The following is a 17405-nucleotide window of genomic DNA, read 5'->3' on the forward strand; positions in this document are numbered from 1 at the left end:
GCCCTCCACAAAATCCTCCTTTTTCCTGATTCTGTTCCGGAGGTGTGCTCCAGGTTGAAATGCCTTGGCCAAGAGGCAGAGCCCGGGGAGGGAGCGTGCAGCAGCTTGTGTGTGACACTCCTTGGCAGGCTGGCACCGCGGGGAGGCGGCGTGTTCCGCGCGCTGTGTGGGAGGAAGCACCAGGCACCTTGGATTGCATCATCCCCACCGCTTTTTTTTTTCTTTTCTTTTTTTTTTCCTCCCCTTTCTTTCTTTTTTGTCTTCCAGATGGTAAAACAAAGGCTTGTAGTGAAACCCGTTTTCTCCCAGGAAGAGGTGGGAGGGAATTTTTATATGAGCAAGAAACTTTGCCTGGAGTGGAAATCTGGGGCCTGGGCTAATGAAGTACCTGTAATTCATATTGTACTAAATATTGCTGAAACCAGGCATGTACTAATCATGGACCGTGCCAAACTATGCATAATTACTATGCTTTCTCTGTAGCGGTAATTAATTTGCGTTAGCAACTTTGATTAATCTTTCTAATCTAAAAGTAAAGTGCTTCTCAGACATGAAAGGCTCTCCAAGTGCTCAAGGTTGTTGTTGCAGCCTCGTGGAGGGTGTTTCAATCCAGTGGGGGGCAGGAAGGGGACAAAGCTTAAAAAAAATCAAAGTCTAGCTAATATTTATGAATTAATAACTAATAGAATAAATATATATATAGAAATAGAATAAAAGGAGTTACAGGGTTCTGTTTGGCCACAGAATCCACCAGCTAAACCACCGGCTTCTGTCCACAGTGCATTTCTCCTGAAAAAAAAAGAGAATTGTCCATCAGAGAGCTTCTCCAAGGGCTGTTCCAGGGATGAGGGGCTGAGATTTCATCTCACAGAGGGCACAGAGTTGATGTTTCTATCGCTGCAGTGTGGAGTCACTCAGAAATTCACTCTGGTCTCAACCTAAGGCTGGGCTGTTCAGCTCTGGTCCCCGGCCAGTGGCTGTGGTCGGTCCCCAGGGGCCAGCTGTGCCTCCTGGGGACACTGGCACTGCCACTTTCCAGGAAAAGTGTGTGCTGAGCTGGCTGGGTGAGGCTGCTGGGGGCTCCCGGGCAGCTCAGCTCTGCCCCTCTGCACATTCCCAGCGCCAGCCCCTGGGCTCTGCATGGCAGAGATCCCTGCTGGAAGGATCCGTGGCATCCAAAGGTGCTCCCGATTCACCCAGGCTCCAGCAGCCACCACAGCTCCAGGAGCTGGAATTTCTGAGCAAGCAGAGGTGTCTCTACAAACCCACCACAGCTCCAGGAGCTGGAATTTCTGAGCAAGCAGAGGTGTCTCTACAAACCCACCACAGCTCCAGGAGCTGGAATTTCTGAGCAAACAGAGGTGTCTCTACAAACCCACCACAGCTCCAGGAGCTGGAATTTCTGAGCAAGCAGAGGTGTCTCTACAAACCCACCACAGCTCCAGGAGCTGGAATTTCTGAGCAAGCAGAGGTGTCTCTACAAACCCACCACAGCTCCAGGAGCTGGAATTTCTGAGCAAACAGAGGTGTCTCTACAAAGCCACCACAAATCCAAGAAGGTTTTTAAGTGACCATGGTGTTGCTCTTTCTCTCCCTCAGCTTTGTTAATATTATTATTTTTTTTCTTGTTTCCTCTGTTAGGACTGCTTCCTGGCAAGGATTGCATGTAATTCATGATAAGAGATTCAGAATGACAAGAAAATCATTTGGAAATGGATTGTGTAGAGCTACTAACAAGCTTCAGTTTGATCCAGGTAACTTTTGTTAAAAACTGCTGCTACTGCCTCAAAGTCTAGAATCAATTCTGTTTGCACAAGCCAGAGAAATATTTTTAAAACACACAACTCCGTAGAAAATATAAATGTGATTCCTACAATTTATATGGTGGTTTTTTTTATAATGCTGATTCAACAAAGGGATTCATTGTGATAGTTTATTTTCTTACAGCTGTAGTTTGTGTCCAAATATTTTATAATCATAAAGCTACCCTCTTGATATCAGTCAAAATAGACAATATATATTGATGTCGAAACAAGCTTTGTAGAAGACATTTTTTTTTTTTTAAATCAGGCATGGGGCTTTACATTTATTAGAAGGTGTTCACAAAAATAAGGGCAACATCATGCATATTCTTTGCAACTAAACCCAGTTATGGTTACAGTCTGGAAATAAATCCTTTAAATAGACATATGGAGATACAGTAGTACATATACACTCTATTTATGACATTTAGTGTACTGATAACTCCCAGCAATACATCAGAAGTCCACAACCAGCTGACGGAAGGATTGGATAAAGAGGAAGAAACTGCTTCAATTTCTCACATTATTTACGTGGCTTGACAAGAATGTCAGTGTGAATGGCCTCCTGAACCTGGGAGGCAAGAACAAGTCAAGACTATACTTCTGCAGTACAAAACATTTACACACGAAATACACATGCATTGCAAGGCATCGGAAATGGGCAAAGCCAGGAGAGACCCATTCCTCAACGCTTTATTAACACGATTCTACAAAGGAGTCTCAAATAGGATTATATGCTTCAGTCACAGTAAGGCCACAAAATTACAATGGATAAGGACCTTAGAACCAGACATTCCGTGGGAGCAATGGAACCCTTCCTTCTTTCCAGACGTTTGCTCCTGGATGGGATCTCCCTCACCAAAGTCCTCCTGCCGTTTCCTGGTGTTTCTGCAGGTCTAACATATTGCTTGGTACAACAGTGAGCACAGTAGAGAAGGGTGCTGGCACAGGGAGAGAACAAAACCTATGGGACATTCACGGCGGTGTCGGACTCTGTGGGGCGGACACGAAGCTGGCTAATCAGAAAACAGACTAGCAAAGGATTTCCTCAGGTTCCTGATGGTCTCAGCTTTGGCCTCGTCCTCGTTCACGGACGACCTGAAGAAGGAGGACTCTGTGAAGCTGAAGGCGTTGGTCAAGGACTGCGACTTGCTGCAAGACACAAACACAGCGGGTTCTGCATGGTCACCCTGCGCCCCAGCCCGCCCGCCCCGAGCACTGGGTCAGTGTGAGAAGGGGGAAATTGTCCCTGAGACCGGGCAAAAATGGGATTTCACCAGCAGCAGCATGATGTCCCACACAGTTATGTACCCCTGGCTGGAGAGGAAGACCTGAGGATAATATTTCTTTCAAGGAACACACCGATGTTTTGTTTTCTTTCTGCGGATCTGAACTGGGTGATGCAAATTAGAGCCCTGAGGAAAACGTGGGCCTGGCTACTAAATCCAAATCACAGCCCAGCAGGGATGATTAATAATTGTGTTCTGGTGAGGCTGCAGACAGCTGTGCACAGAGAAAAATCAGGTATTTTACAAGAGTTTGAACCCTAAATTCTAATGTGCTCTTCCTCTGCCTGGACGTATTGAACATTAGGTTAATAGAGGCTTAAAGACATTTTAGATCTTTGAAAAAATGCCTCAAAACAGACGTATTTTTTCTAGAGGCAATGCTGCTCCATTCTTAGTGCTATCATGTAACTCCTGTGTAAGTTCCCATAAGCACGAAAAACATTACCAGGAAAACAAGAAGGAAAACAGCTGAAGTTTAAAAACTTTAACTCATGACATGTCAGAAAAAATAACATCTAAAAAATAGGCTTTAATTGAAATAGAACACACTGATGAGTTATCAGCTTTTTACAAAGATGTCCCTGCACTGGTAAAATGAATTACCTGATTTCATTTTTATCTCGGTACAACACATTTCAGTTTTGGCTCTGGTAAAACTGAAGCACTTTCCTTAGTCAGATTGTCTCAGACTCCTCATGGCTTGCAGCTTCTCTCCTTCTAAACTAATAATGTACAGCAAACAGTGCTGCAGGCGTTTTAGGTTTTTCATAAATTATAGTTGTGCTAATGAGAATAGACTGATAAATGTTTGTTTGTACTCACTGAAAGAGGGAGGGTGGGAAGCAGCACTTGACTTGATTAGTAACACAATAAGTAGCCTAATTAAATATTTATTCACAGATTAATAACATGTACATACAGGTTAGGCAACAGCATGTGGGTGAATACAAAGCATACACATGCAAATAGAGTTAATCCTACAGGCAGGAGATCTGAGCCTTGGTGTGGACCTAAAACTGCTTCTGAAAGTCAGAAAGCTGCTCTTATTATGGCTTGCATCTTAAAAACTTTCATTTCTCCTTTGTTATTTTATTTTAAAGAGAGGCTCTTCCATTTGAAGAAGGGAAAAATGAATCTAGATGGGAACAAAAAGCTTAAAGGAGAAAGCTGGGCAGCAGTGTGTGGCAGAGTCCTCCTGTAACTGTTCTTAGCTGCTTTTCTTCAGCGTCAGAAATTAAGTTTCAAACTATGAACCGATTTCCATCTTGCTTTAAAAAAATCCACCCCTCTATTCTCTACCATCTTAAATGATGGATGAATCAATTTGAGTTTATGATTATAAAACAGAATAAAGAAATACATTGTCCCAGGGAGGCAGGGGAACATTGTCCTCTTTGCACAACAGTGTCATGTCTTTGGCCCTGAGCTGGGCTCAGGGGGGACCCAGGGTTGTTTCCCCCCGTGCTAGCACAGGAGTGGGTGGAACAAGGGGATCTGTGTTCCTTGGAGGAAACAAAGACTCCGTGCAGGTCTTTGTACATACCAGACTAAGGAGATGTGTCTGGATTCTCCTGGCAGTGGCTGTGCCGGGGCTGCTGTGCTGGAAAACTGCAAACCTCTGCTGGTGCTTCCCTGAGGTTTCTGTTGGCTGGGTCTGAGCTCTGAGCTGGGATTGTTCCATATTCCCTACTGGCTGCAGGTCAATCAGCAAGGAATCTTCCAGAAGTGGGACAACCACTGGGGGTTTTTTTTGAGTTTTGTGCAGCCTTCTCTGGGCAGAGCTTGAGCACTGCACAACCAAGGGCAGCACAGGGAACCAATTTGGCAGCCAAATTTGGCCCCGACTGTGCCTTTGGGAACGGAATCTGTCGTCCCAGTGACGGCAAGGTTAAAAGTTGAACCAGATAAGGCTTCCTCTTGGAGGGCAGGCTAACAGCACACCCAGCCCGTGAGTCAGTGGCACCCAAAGGAGGAAGCAAAGACAAGAAAGGTGATGCTTTTTCACACCTGGCTGGGGCAGAAGTTGCACAACGGGCAGATGAAATTTGGTGCGGCGCTTAGGACAGAACTAACGCTTGGCGGCTTGCTTCACTCCATGACCAGAGATTAACCTTTTTGACCCGTTCAACCTCATTTTAAACTTGGGGACAACACCTCCATTTCCCCCCTGACTGTCAGAGCAACCCCCCCAACCCCAGTCACGCAAACCCAGTGCGGCGAGGAGAGAAGAAGAAGGGATAAAGCGACTCTTACTTCAGCTGCGGCTGCGGCTTCTGCTGCGACGCGGGCTGTGGCTCTGGCTGGGGCTGTGGCTGTGGCTCTGCTTCCTTTGATAACCTGGAGCTGGGAGGACCTTGGGCCTGTGGCCGTGGCTGCTGGGTGGTGGGTCCGGGCGGGCGCTGGGGCTGCGAGGCTGCGGGCTTTGCTGCCTGCCCCGCGGGGAACACGCGCTGGGGCTGCAATGGCTCCTGGCTTTGGGATTGCATTCCTTGGGGATGCACTGGGCCCCCTAGGTTCAGCACAAGAAAAACTTCATCATGTTATCGTTGCAAAGAGGCCTTATTTAGAGTTCATACCCAACACTTTAAAATCATCCTCTCCAACGTGATTAACTCTACTCTCGAGGCAAAGCCTACTCACACGTGCTTGCATGGAGGCAATAGCACTGCTCACACTCATTAGGAACTTGCTTGGAGCCCCCATGAATCAGCCTTAAAACTGCTAAATAGCACCCAATTTATCCCAGGTACTGACTACAAACCAAATCAATGGAGTTCCACCCAGAATCGTTTTGGCCCAAGTCAAGGAGAGTCTGTGAGGTAACTGAACACAGTAATAATATCTAATTCAGCAAGACATCCACTATTTTCTGTGTAGTTATTGCAGTTTGCTTCCTCCAAAGTCTTAAAATCATTTCTGTAATATTCCTCTTAGATTCACTCTTACAGCAGTAAAACAATCTCACGCTGAAATTTTCTGGCTAGTTGAAAGTATTTGCATAACTTACTTAACCCCTTAGTGAGATATGCCAAGAACATTACAAGAAACACAAGAGTCACTACGAATTCTTTACCAGGAAGGCACTTAACTGGCAAACTACAGTGTGAAGTGGGAAACTACAGCAGGAGAGACTCAGGCCGTGAAATCCACGGCTGAAAGATGCTACAGCATCATGCAGGGAGGTTCTTTCTGCCTTCTGACTGAAATAACGCTGTGTCAGACATCAGGGCTTGCTGCTTTTGTCTCAGCTCCCAGGTCTGACTGGGGTTTGCTGGGCTGATGGTTGTTAAAACTGAATTTTGACCCTTGCATATGAAAATGCACTCGGGACTTTAGGGGAGAAAGGATGGGATGACATTCTGAGTATTTGTTTGTATAATGCTTCACTCAGGGTAAGAGCTGTTATAAATATCACAGAACACAACTGAGCTAGACCTTCTGGATACCTGGGAAGATTTTAGTCTTGCACAGGTATTTAGTGCAAGTGAAACACTTAATCTGCTCAGGTCTCTAAAAGCAAGCCTTCATATCTACATGTACTGCTGCAACACATTATTTTTTTTGTTGTTTTTAAATTGCTTTTATAGTTAACTTTCCCCTTACTACATGAATTCCAGTGTGTGTGTGTGAGGACAGCACGTGCTAATGCCTCAGTGAGTTTTAACACAGTTGTAGCCGTGTGTTGTGGTGTGGAAAGATAAATAGCACGTACTGAATGTTAAGGAATGTGCCTTCATTGTTTATTAATTTGAACCCCTTTGGTAGGAAATATTTGAAGGTGATAACATGGTCTTGCAACATCTTAATAAGGAGCTTTTTCTTATTAGTCTCCTTTCACTCAATATTGAAAACCAGAAAGGTTTCTTTCCCCCACTTGTACGTACAGGCTTGAATGCCAGAAACTTTACACTGAAGACAGATATAACTTTCTTTTATTGCACATTAAGCTGTACAAGAGATTTCACATAAAAGATATACTGCTGTCACATTTCCAGCGTTTGCTCACTTTCTTGCAGCTGGGTTGTACAAAAGGCAACAATCATGAAAGAAACTTTTACCAAAAATAACTCAACAGAACTGAACATTAAGCCTACACTGTAAAACATCTGTTCCCTGTTACCCACAATATTGCACCTAAGCATGCTGACATGCAGAGAGACATCTTGGCTTGTTTCTTGGCTGTGGGATGTAGGAATTGTGTGTGCCCCTGCGAATCCTTCCCAGGGAACAGGCTGGAATCCTGTCTGAGACACCCAGGTCTTCCACACACACACACACACACAACGCACAAATGTGGTGTGAAAAGCACTTGTGAATACTGGCACTACTCCATGCAAAAAATACCAACTGCTTGAAAGGAAAGTCAGTCATCAGATTCAGTTCTCCACCCCAGGGCAGTATGGTTTGTTGTCTTTTAGGGTGTCTGGAGGAAAGGATTTGTGAACCTGATTTCTAGGTGGGATTTCCTTGATACAGAACAAAATAGCCAATGCCATCGTCGGAATGATCACTGACCCAGACAAATGCTGATCACTAAAGCAAAATATTCATGTAATTTACTGATAGGTAGTAAACAGTAGCACTTACCACAAACATTTAAATAGCTAATAATGCATACCTTAATTCTCATCTCACCAGCCAGCTCGTACAAATAAAAGAAACACTAAGAATGATGAGACTCACTGATAACTCTTTCCAGTGTTTGTAGGGAAAACAGATGTAGAACATCAGGCTGTTTTCCCTTTAAACATAATTGTTTGCACTAAACTAATGGCCACTAGTCATCTTTGTACATATTCAAGATGAAAATTACAGTTTTGTGGCTCGCTTGCAACTCAGCGTTCTGGTATGCCAGCAGTGTGCAGCTTGTGATTCTAGGCTAGATTCCTCAAAACAGATTAACTGCCTGCCTGTGGAGCTCTCACAGCACTGCACTGGAAACCTCTTATGTAAAAATCACAAAGAGTTTACTACAGAAAATCTAGCAGTTGTCAGGCACCTCAAGTCCTTTTGCATGTTTGATGTCAGGCAGTTCTTAGCAACCCTATTTGTGTGGATAACGTCGGGACTGGATTTTCTTTACAGCTCTCTGGGTACTTGTAAAATAGGAGACCTGAGTTGGTTAAGAAAACCACTGACATTTTTTTTATCTTGCATTTTCTAACCCAGGATCCTCAGCTGGTTAAAGGTACCTTGGTCTGCCATCCCCTCACTTGTCAGTATTTGCAATGAAATGAGCTCTTACAGGAAGTTTAACAGTCCTTGAGGTACTTCTCACCAAATAACCTGGGATTTAATCTTAGGTAAGTATAAGATTTCTTGAAAGTATTTGCATTGGTTTTCATTAAAAATCTCCATAGATTACTAATTCAGAATGACAACAAAAGGTACTACTTAATTGAAATAGGATACATTAAATACTCACACTTTCACTGAGATATTGCACATAGGTGGCCCATTTACATAGCTTTGTAGCTAATAATTTAATGCAGAATTACTAAAAATATGAATACCAGTATGTAAAATAGAAGATATTTTAAATATTCCTTGGGAAGAACTGCATTTTACGGCGTCACCGAAACCGCAGAACTTCCGCTCGCGTATAAGTAAAACTCAAAGGTTCATAAACTTTATAAAATTATAAATAAAAAGCCTCACTAGCAAATCCTAATCTAGGCTTTGAAAAATATATCTGGATCACCAACTTATTGGTCATGCACACGCACAGGAAAAATAAAGGCTATGAGTACAGTGTGCACACACTCACAGAGTAAGCAAAGGGACGGGGCTTTGCACCTCGGGGGGTTTTACTGAACGATACCGAATACTCCAAAAATAAAATACTGCCTAACCATCCAGGAGTACAGTGGCACTGGGCTCTAGAGAGGCACATCCTTTGTACACTGTTGACAGCAGCCCTGCAATCACAAGTTTTACAGAGGAAGGTTGGAAAGCTTTACACGCACAGACAGGAACAAGGAAACAACCAGACGGGAGAGTTGACACTGCATAGAAAAAACACAGTCCAGGTCAGCACTGAAACAATGGCAAATCCAACAAAACTGGGATGCTTGCATTAAGATTGTTTGTTTCTTTGCTCTCAATTTGTTTTGTTTTTGTTTTGTTTTTTTTTTTCCACTTTTCATTTTTGCTTTAACCCTTGCTTTTGGTGTCAATTATCTAAGTAGCCTGGACTTGTTTTGGTCCTACTGCAACGCCATTACAGTCGAGAATGTACTGTAAACAACCTTGAGGTGGTGGTCGCTGAGGTGGGATTTTGTTTGGCTCTGGCTCCTTTAGTGATCCACTCTGGAAAATACATTTGAAAACAGAAGAGAAAAAAAAAATAAAATTAGAGTAGCTCGGTTCCAAATTTCCACTAATTTGTCTTTATTTTCATAAGAAAACCCTTTATTGGTGGGGCTGAACATATACTTTAAATTTATTCCAGATACCGTTTTTTAATTCAGCTGCTGCCTGACATGATATATGAATCCTGGGCTAGTCCAAGGCTGAGCTCTTCTAGAAGCTGTTTTCCCTTTGCAGCGTGTGATCAGGATGCAGGGAGTGCCTTCCCAACCTTACCTCCATTTGGGGAAGGACTTTATCCTCAGTTCCCAGCACCAGGAACCATTTATTTTTTTGTACCTCAATGCTTCTGCTCTCTCTCTCTTTTTTTTTTTTCCTTCTAGGACAGACTGAATAGGAAATGGATTTCAACAGATACCTTTGTGCAATTTAAGAAATAATTTATTTCTAACTACGTTCCCTCGTATCCAGGAGCGTTTGCACAGCAGGAGTTTTGCCAGTGACAGTTTTCAACTTTGATTTGCTGGCTGTAAGTGGGGAGGGAGGTGGGCTCCTCCAGCTTCACTGTTTTGCTAAGCAAAATGAAAGAAGAAAGCAAAAACCACAGACAAATAATAAAAATAATTGAAATGACTTCATGCTTCTCCATCTGACATGTTATTAGAAACACATGTAATACTTCACTTTTCAAAACAGGAGGTTGATTTGGCAGCATCCTTTTCACATGGATACTTGTGAAAGGAAAAGATGGGCCTGAACCAAAACCTTGGAGCAGAACACCCTCTGGAAACAGTATTTGAATCCAAACTTTGTCTTAGGCCCATCTCTAATATTTTGAAACGTGAAAGACGTTAAATCATTGGACATAATAGCTTAGGATATTTTTTAGGGATCCAGAAATCAAATTGCCATCTGTCAAGAGGAAAAAAATGCAGAATTTATTACAGAACAAATGCAAAATCAATTAAACACGTTTCTTGCAGAGCTTACTGGGTTTTTTTTCCTGATAGATTTGTATTTGATCTGGCTCCTAGTGCTTTATTTACAGAATAAATCTTGCTCCTGGTGCTCTGAATCCCTGCCCAGCAATGCAGCTGTCTAAGGCACAGCTCTGCAGTGCATGCAGCTGCTGCAAGCTGCTGTGTCTGCTTTAGCTGCATAAAGAAAAGGACACGGGGCAGCTCTAAAACTCTCAATAATTCAGCATTCCCAGCCTGCAGGAGATCAAATGAGGAGCAAAATGATCCACACAGACTCTGCTCCTTGATTTACCCGACTCACTCACACAGTGGGCACTCTGTTAGAAAGCACAATTACAATATTTTATAATTGTAATTATCGTGATTAGCCTCTGATGGGCTCCCCACCCTCCCCAAGGGCCACAGCCCGCCCTGGGGCGCTCTGCAGTGGCACAGGGTGGCCAGGGAGGATGTGAGCTGTGGGAAATGGATTTGTAGAGAGACTTTGGAGAAACAGAACTAGGAAAGAGGCATTGGAGTAGGAGCCACAAGGGGTAATTTTAGATGATTGGCTTTAAGGCATCAGCAGCATAGTGTGGCAAAAGCTGATAGGCCAAGAAATGCTTATATATGTATATATAAATATAAAATCACAGAATGACAGCATCATTAGGTTGGAAGAGACCTCCAGGATCATCAAGTCAAACTCAACCCTAACCTCTACTAAACCATGGCACCAAGTACCACATCTAGTGGCACTATATTATATATAATTATAGTGGCACTAATGTATATACAAGATACAGTGTACAAGAGATAACATATAATATATGCTATATAATATACATTATATAGCATATATTATATAATACATAATATATATTATCTATGAGCTATGATATATTATAATGTATTGTAATTAGGAAATAATTTGGTTTCTGATTGTGATGGTGTGAATTGTAACATCTGTACCCTCCCACCCTTCATATGACACTGAAAATGGAATAAAAGTTTTCAAAACACCTCTCAGGAGCCCCATCTCCGTGTCAGGAAAAAGGAATAATTAAACAATGAGTGTTATCCTTTTTCTGCTAAAACAAAAGGCTGTGTAGGTAAAGCTCTGTTTTCTTTAGGAACACGGGTGGCAGTTTAAATCCACATCCCCTGCAGGGTCAGAGCAGCAGCTGCAGGGCCCCTCCTGCCCGTGGCCCGGGGCTGCAGCAGCTCTGCCATTTGTCCTGGCACTGGGGTGTCCCAGGTTTTATCACACAACTGCTCTGCCTCGACACCAGCAGCCCTTTCGCAATCTGCACATCTCTCATCTCACAAAGAGATGATTTTATCCTCCACCAAGCTTTCAGTAAGTGTTACAGCAGCTTGCTAGTCCTCCCCTCAGCTCTCCTGAGAGGGCCTGCTGCATTTGCTGTTGAAGGTGCATCTCCCCCTCTCCAGTCACTGACTGCAGCTGTCCTGACTTTACCACCCACACATCCTCTTTTTTATTTTATTTTTTTTTTTCCACCAGATATCACCTGGTGCTTCCAGGAACCTCACCCACACTCCAGGCCAATCACATGGCTATGTTACTTTTGGCTAATTAGCCAACCCACCCAAGCTGACCCAAAAAGTCTAATTAGCAGCACATTCCTAATTGAGAAACCTTACTCATGGTTTTTCAATGGTCTGTAGTAACCCAGCCCCTTTCAAGAGCCTTTCTTTCAGACACTCAGAAACCTTGAGACTTGATATTAAAGGCAGGCTTTGAAGCAGCCTTGTTTGCTGCCTGAGCCAAGACCTTTAATAAAACCCAGGCTCCTTCTAAACCCCACTTTTGGCACATGGGCTGCAGGCTGTTCTCCTCACCTCTGCACGGTGGTGCCAGAGGGGAGCTCCTCTCTGCTGGGCCAGCCCTGTCCTGCACACAGATTCACCCCTCTGCTGATTTTCTCTTTTCCTTTGCTGCCCAAACTGCAAATTCACCCTGCTGCCACCTTCTTGTGGCACAAACATCTTTTTCTGTGCTGCAGCTCTGAGCTCAAACACTGCGGGGATCAAGGGTTAAATGCAGGATTTTATCGTGGGAAATGGCCCTGCACAGGTTCTCATTTGGATGCTCAGGGCTGAAGAGATGAGTCTGTGGTACAAGAATGTGCCTGGGATGGTTTAGGGCAGAATCAGTGGTGCAGGAGTGTGTTTGGGATGGTTTAGGGCAGAATCAGAGGCACAGGAGTGTGTTTGGGATGGTTTAGGGCAGAATCAGTCACACAGGAGTGTGTTTGGGATGGTTTAGGGCAGAATCAGAGGCACAGGAGTGTGTTTGGGATGGTTTAGGGCAGAATCAGTGGTACAGGAGTGTGTTTGGGATGGTTTGGGGCAGAATCAGTCACACAGGAGTGTGTTTGGGATGGTTTAGGGCAGAATCAGTGGTGCAGGAGTGTGTTTGGGATGGTTTAGGGCAGAATCAGAGGCACAGGAGTGTGTTTGGGATGGTTTAGAGCAGAATCAGTCACACAGGAGTGTGTTTGGGATGGTTTAGAGCAGAATCAGTCACACAGGAGTGTGTTTGGGATGGTTTAGGGCAGAATCAGAGGCACAGGAGTGTGTTTGGGATGGTTTAGGGCAGAATCAGAGGCACAGGAGTGTGTTTGGGATGGTTTAGAGCAGAATCAGTGGCACAGGAGTGTGTTTGGGATGGTTTGGGGCAGAATCAGTGGTACAGGAGTGTGTTTGGGATGGTTTAGGGCAGAATCAATGGTGCAGGAGTGTGTTTGGGATGGTTTAGGGCAGAATCAGTGGTGCAGGAGTGTGTTTGGGATGGTTTAGGGCAGAATCAGTGGTGCAGGAGTGTGTTTGGGATGGTTTAGGGCAGAATCAGTCACACAGGAGTGTGTTTGGGATGGTTTAGGGCAGAATCAGTCACACAGGAGTGTGTTTGGGATGGTTTGGGGCAGAATCAGTCACACAGGAGTGTGTTTGGGATGGTTTGGGGCAGAATCAGTCACACAGGAGTGTGTTTGGGATGGTTTAGGGCAGAATCAGTCACACAGGAGTGTGTTTGGGATGGTTTAGGGCAGAATCAGTGGTGCAGGAGTATGTTTGGGATGGTTTAGGGCAGAATCAGTGGTGCAGGAGTGTGTTTGGGATGGTTTGGGGCAGAATCAGTCACACAGGAGTGTGTTTGGGATGGTTTAGGGCAGAATCAGTGGTGCAGGAGTGTGCCTGGGATGGTTTAGGGCAGAATCAGAGGCACAGGAGTGTGTTTGGGATGGTTTAGGGCAGAATCAGAGGCACAGGAGTGTGTTTGGGATGGTTTAGGGCAGAATCAGTCACACAGGAGTGTGTTTGGGATGGTTTAGGGCAGAATCAGTGGTGCAGGAGATGCCTGGAATGGTTTGGGGTAGAATCAGTGGCACAGGAGTGTGTTTGGGATGGTTTGGGGCAGAATCAGTGGTACAGGAGTGTGTTTGGGATGGTTTAGGGCAGAATCTGTGGCACAGGAGTGTGTTTGGGATGGTTTGGGGCAGAATCAGTCACACAGGAGTGTGTTTGGGATGGTTTGGGATCACCTGAGTGAGATGCAGTGGCTGATGGCAAGAGGAGCCCCTTTGGTTTTCATTTTTGGGAACACAATTTCCACATCCCACCCGAATTCCCAAGGAGGAGAGCTGCTGGTGTTGCCAGAACATTCTGAGGGCTGCCTCAAGGAGCTCTCCTGCTCAAAGGGGTTTTTCCTATTTAAATAACTGCCCCCCAAAAATTCAGCTTCACTTGGGGAAGCCTCCAGGCCTCTTGAATGCTGCAAATCCACTCCAGGGATTTCTCACCTCTGGGCAGAACAAGCGAGGATTTGGCTGCATAATGACCTTTAGGAATATTGCCTAATTACAGCCAGAGCACAAACCTCACTGCTTATCTAAAATATAAATGTCTCTAGATGTCCCTGTGGCACTTCCTTCCTTACCTGAAACTGTCTCCTTAGAGTTTTAGGGATAGAACTGGCAGAAAAAGCTGTTTATTCTTCAAATGAGTTCTATTAGAATTTGATCAGGGCATTACTTCTTTTTCTACCTTTACATAAATGCAGATTGGATTCATAGACACTTGAATTTTGAACAGTCTGAAGAATGTTGAAATGGGTGGGAGCAAAAGCAGCAACTTGGCAGGGAAATAGCCCTTGGGCAAAAGAGATGCTAAACAGAGTCCCAGCAAAAATTGATTTTGATTTGGCTGAGGTTGAAGACTTTGTGAACTGTAGTTGGAGCACGTAGAGTTGTTTTTGGGTCTCGTTTGGTTTTCTTTGTAATGCAAGGACAGGAGCTTTTCATAGGTATTTCAATATTTGAGGGGAAAGCCATGTTTTTCAGGTCAAAAAGAAGAGGGATCAATTGAGAGTTGCCAAAATATGAGCTGAGTTAGGGCTCATAAAGGAACAGGAATAAATAGTTAAACACTTAACTAACAGGAGAACTAAGAAAAAATGTGATTGCTAAGGAGAGAGGTCACTGAGGGGAGTAAACAGTAAATGAGTGCTTGAAGTGTTATAGATTGTGATAAACACAGGAGTAAGGGCAAGCTGGCAGGTGGGATGAAAGCTGGAAATGAGATGCAGGTAAAAATGAAACATTCTTCATCTCAGAAATGAAACCCAGCTGACTCAGGAAACACAGAATTCCATACCAGGTCTCGCTAAAAACTGGGAATGTTACACTGGAGAAGGTAAAGCACTGCTGATCAAAAAATAACCCCACCTCTCCATTTGATGAGGTTTCTAGAGAAATGGGATGTCAGCTCATCAGGGAAAAGGAATTTCTGAAGTGCCCTCAGTTCCTGAAGCTTCCTGCTGCCTGCCACAGCCACGCAATCATTCCAGTGAACAAGGAAGCTTCTTTAAAGTTTCTTCTTCAGCTCCTTTATTGCTTGAAGAAATCAGATTTCCTCTCGTGCTTTTGGAGCAAGGAACATCCAAACCAGCAGCTTTCAGGCAGCTCTTCCCAGGGAAAAGGTTGTTCCCCTCAGCCAGGGAGGGGATGCAGAGCCTGGGATGGCAGCGAGCTCCCCCGTGTGCTGACACTGGCAGGAGCAGGGGAAGAGCTCAAAAACAGGGAAAAGCAGGGAAAAACAGGAAAAAACAGGGAAAAGCAGGGAAAAGCAGGGAAAAGGGCTCAGGAGATCCAAGAGAACACCCTGTGACTGCCAGGGTGAATCTCCTCTCGCCTTCCCAGTGCACAGAGGAACCTCCTCGTCCACAGGGGAGGCTGGACAGTGCCAAAATCCTGTGCTGAGGGCTGAAATGTGTGGGGAAGGTTTTGACCCCTGAGCCCAGGGATTTGGGGTGATGCTGTGCTGTGTCTGCTCCTCCAGTTTTAACAAAAAGAAGGTTATTTTTATGGCTATTTTGAAACAGGGGATGGCAAGTGATCCTGGCATGAACAGGAGGAGCTTAAATCCTGCAGAACTTCACCTTGAGCCACAGAGATTCATCATTACTGGATCCATTCAGAGCTGAGTTTGTCCTTGGAAAAGAGAGAGCTGGAAAAGAGATGGGGGAGCAGCCCCGAGCCCAGTCTGAGAACCCCATTTTGTGTTTTCAGGGTCACAGAAAGTGACCCGTGGAGTGAGAGGGGGCACAGAAAGAGGCACTGGGAGAGACACCTGAGCTCTCCCCAAATAAAGTGAATTTCAGGCTCTGCTGAGAACCAAACACAGCAACCACCCCCAGCTCCTCCTCTTGCTCCTCTGGTGCTGCTGCTGCCCTCAGCCACCCCCAGGAGCTCTGGGGGATGCTCTGAGCTCTGGAAAATCTCTGTTAGAGGCCCAAAGACCCTGCAGGGGGATTTTGAAGCAGCTGGAGACAAATTTGCTCTGCTGGAGCTCCAGTAATCCATCCCTCATTCCAGAGCTGGAAGTGTGTCCGTGTGTTAGTCTTGCTTATTTTATTATTTTTTCTTTTTTTCCTGTGGACAAATCAAGAAAGTTGAAAATGAGCTGCTCTGGGTTTGGATTCTTCCCTAATTTCTCTTGGTGCTTCTCCTTGTTTCAGGATTTGGACACACTTTTAGCACAGGATCCTTATTGAAAATAAACCGTGGCAGGGATTTCTGGGGAGAGGGGCAGAATTCCTGCAAGTCAAACATGGAGAAAAGCCAAGCCCCTCTGCCTAACAGGGTGTGATTTAAAGGTCAGAGAAATCAAGCAGAAAAGTGAAGACAGGGGAATAATAATAATAATAATAATAATAATAATAATAATAAATAATAATAATAATGGAAACACCCACCATGGTGGGGAATGGAAGGAAGACCAAAGAAAAGCCGCCAAAAAAAAGATATTTCTGTTAGGTTCACTTTAAATAAAGAAGATCAGAGTGTAAAAATAGATGAAAAATAAGATAAAATTAAAATAAAAATATCAAAGGATGTTATCTATGACAGTAATTACAGCACTAAGACAAAACAGAGAGGTGCAGCCTGGGCTCTCCTGTGCTGTTTATGTCTGTGGCAGCTTTTCCCTGGTCTGGAACCTTGGGATCACTGCTTCCCTTGCTCTGCTTTGGAAAAGGATGGGGTTTGCTCTGGAATGGAATGAGCAGAATTTTTGCTAAACTTTTGCAGGATTTTTCCAAAGAAATGCTTGTGGTACCAAAAATCTGCTTTTCACAAAAGCCTACCAAGAACAGAGGGGTCACTCCATTGTGGTGGGCTCAGGATTGCTTTAAACCCCAAAAATTTCCTTTCTTCTTTGGGGAGGGACCACGGAGTGTCAGAATTTGTCAGAATTCCCAATACCACTGAGATGATCAGGAGATCATCTGGCAGGAGGCAGCAAACAGTTAGGAAAAGCATCATTTTGTTGTGTGACTGAAGACAAAAAGAGAATGTTAATGTCATTATGTTTAAGAGAAATGAGGGAAAGTATCTATTAAGTATAATAATGGGTTTGTTTTTCAGTTTTACTAGCACTCTGTGGCTTTCTGAAGTAAAAAGGCTGAAGAATTGCATCCTACAGAAAACTGCATCATCCAAATCCTCCTGGGCCTGAAGCCTGAC

At 44.3% G+C, this 17405-nt stretch overlaps 1 protein-coding gene across 1 annotated transcript in view; it reads right to left on the reverse strand.

Annotated features, from left to right (window-relative positions):
* Positions 1–1939: 1939 nt before the first annotated feature.
* The window catches only part of SYN2 (synapsin II), a 154514-nt gene continuing 139048 nt past the window's right edge, over positions 1940–17405 (reverse strand). The window contains exons 11-13 of the mRNA XM_063411946.1: positions 9340–9400; positions 5345–5600; positions 1940–2954 (exon numbers count right to left, since the gene is read on the reverse strand). Coding sequence (XP_063268016.1) covers positions 2819–2954; positions 5345–5600; positions 9340–9400 — 453 coding nt within the window. The 3' untranslated portion in view covers positions 1940–2818. The remainder of the gene's footprint in view (positions 2955–5344; positions 5601–9339; positions 9401–17405) is intronic.

This window comes from Prinia subflava, chromosome 14, assembly GCF_021018805.1.
Source record: "Prinia subflava isolate CZ2003 ecotype Zambia chromosome 14, Cam_Psub_1.2, whole genome shotgun sequence".
Lineage (NCBI taxonomy): Eukaryota > Metazoa > Chordata > Aves > Passeriformes > Cisticolidae > Prinia > Prinia subflava.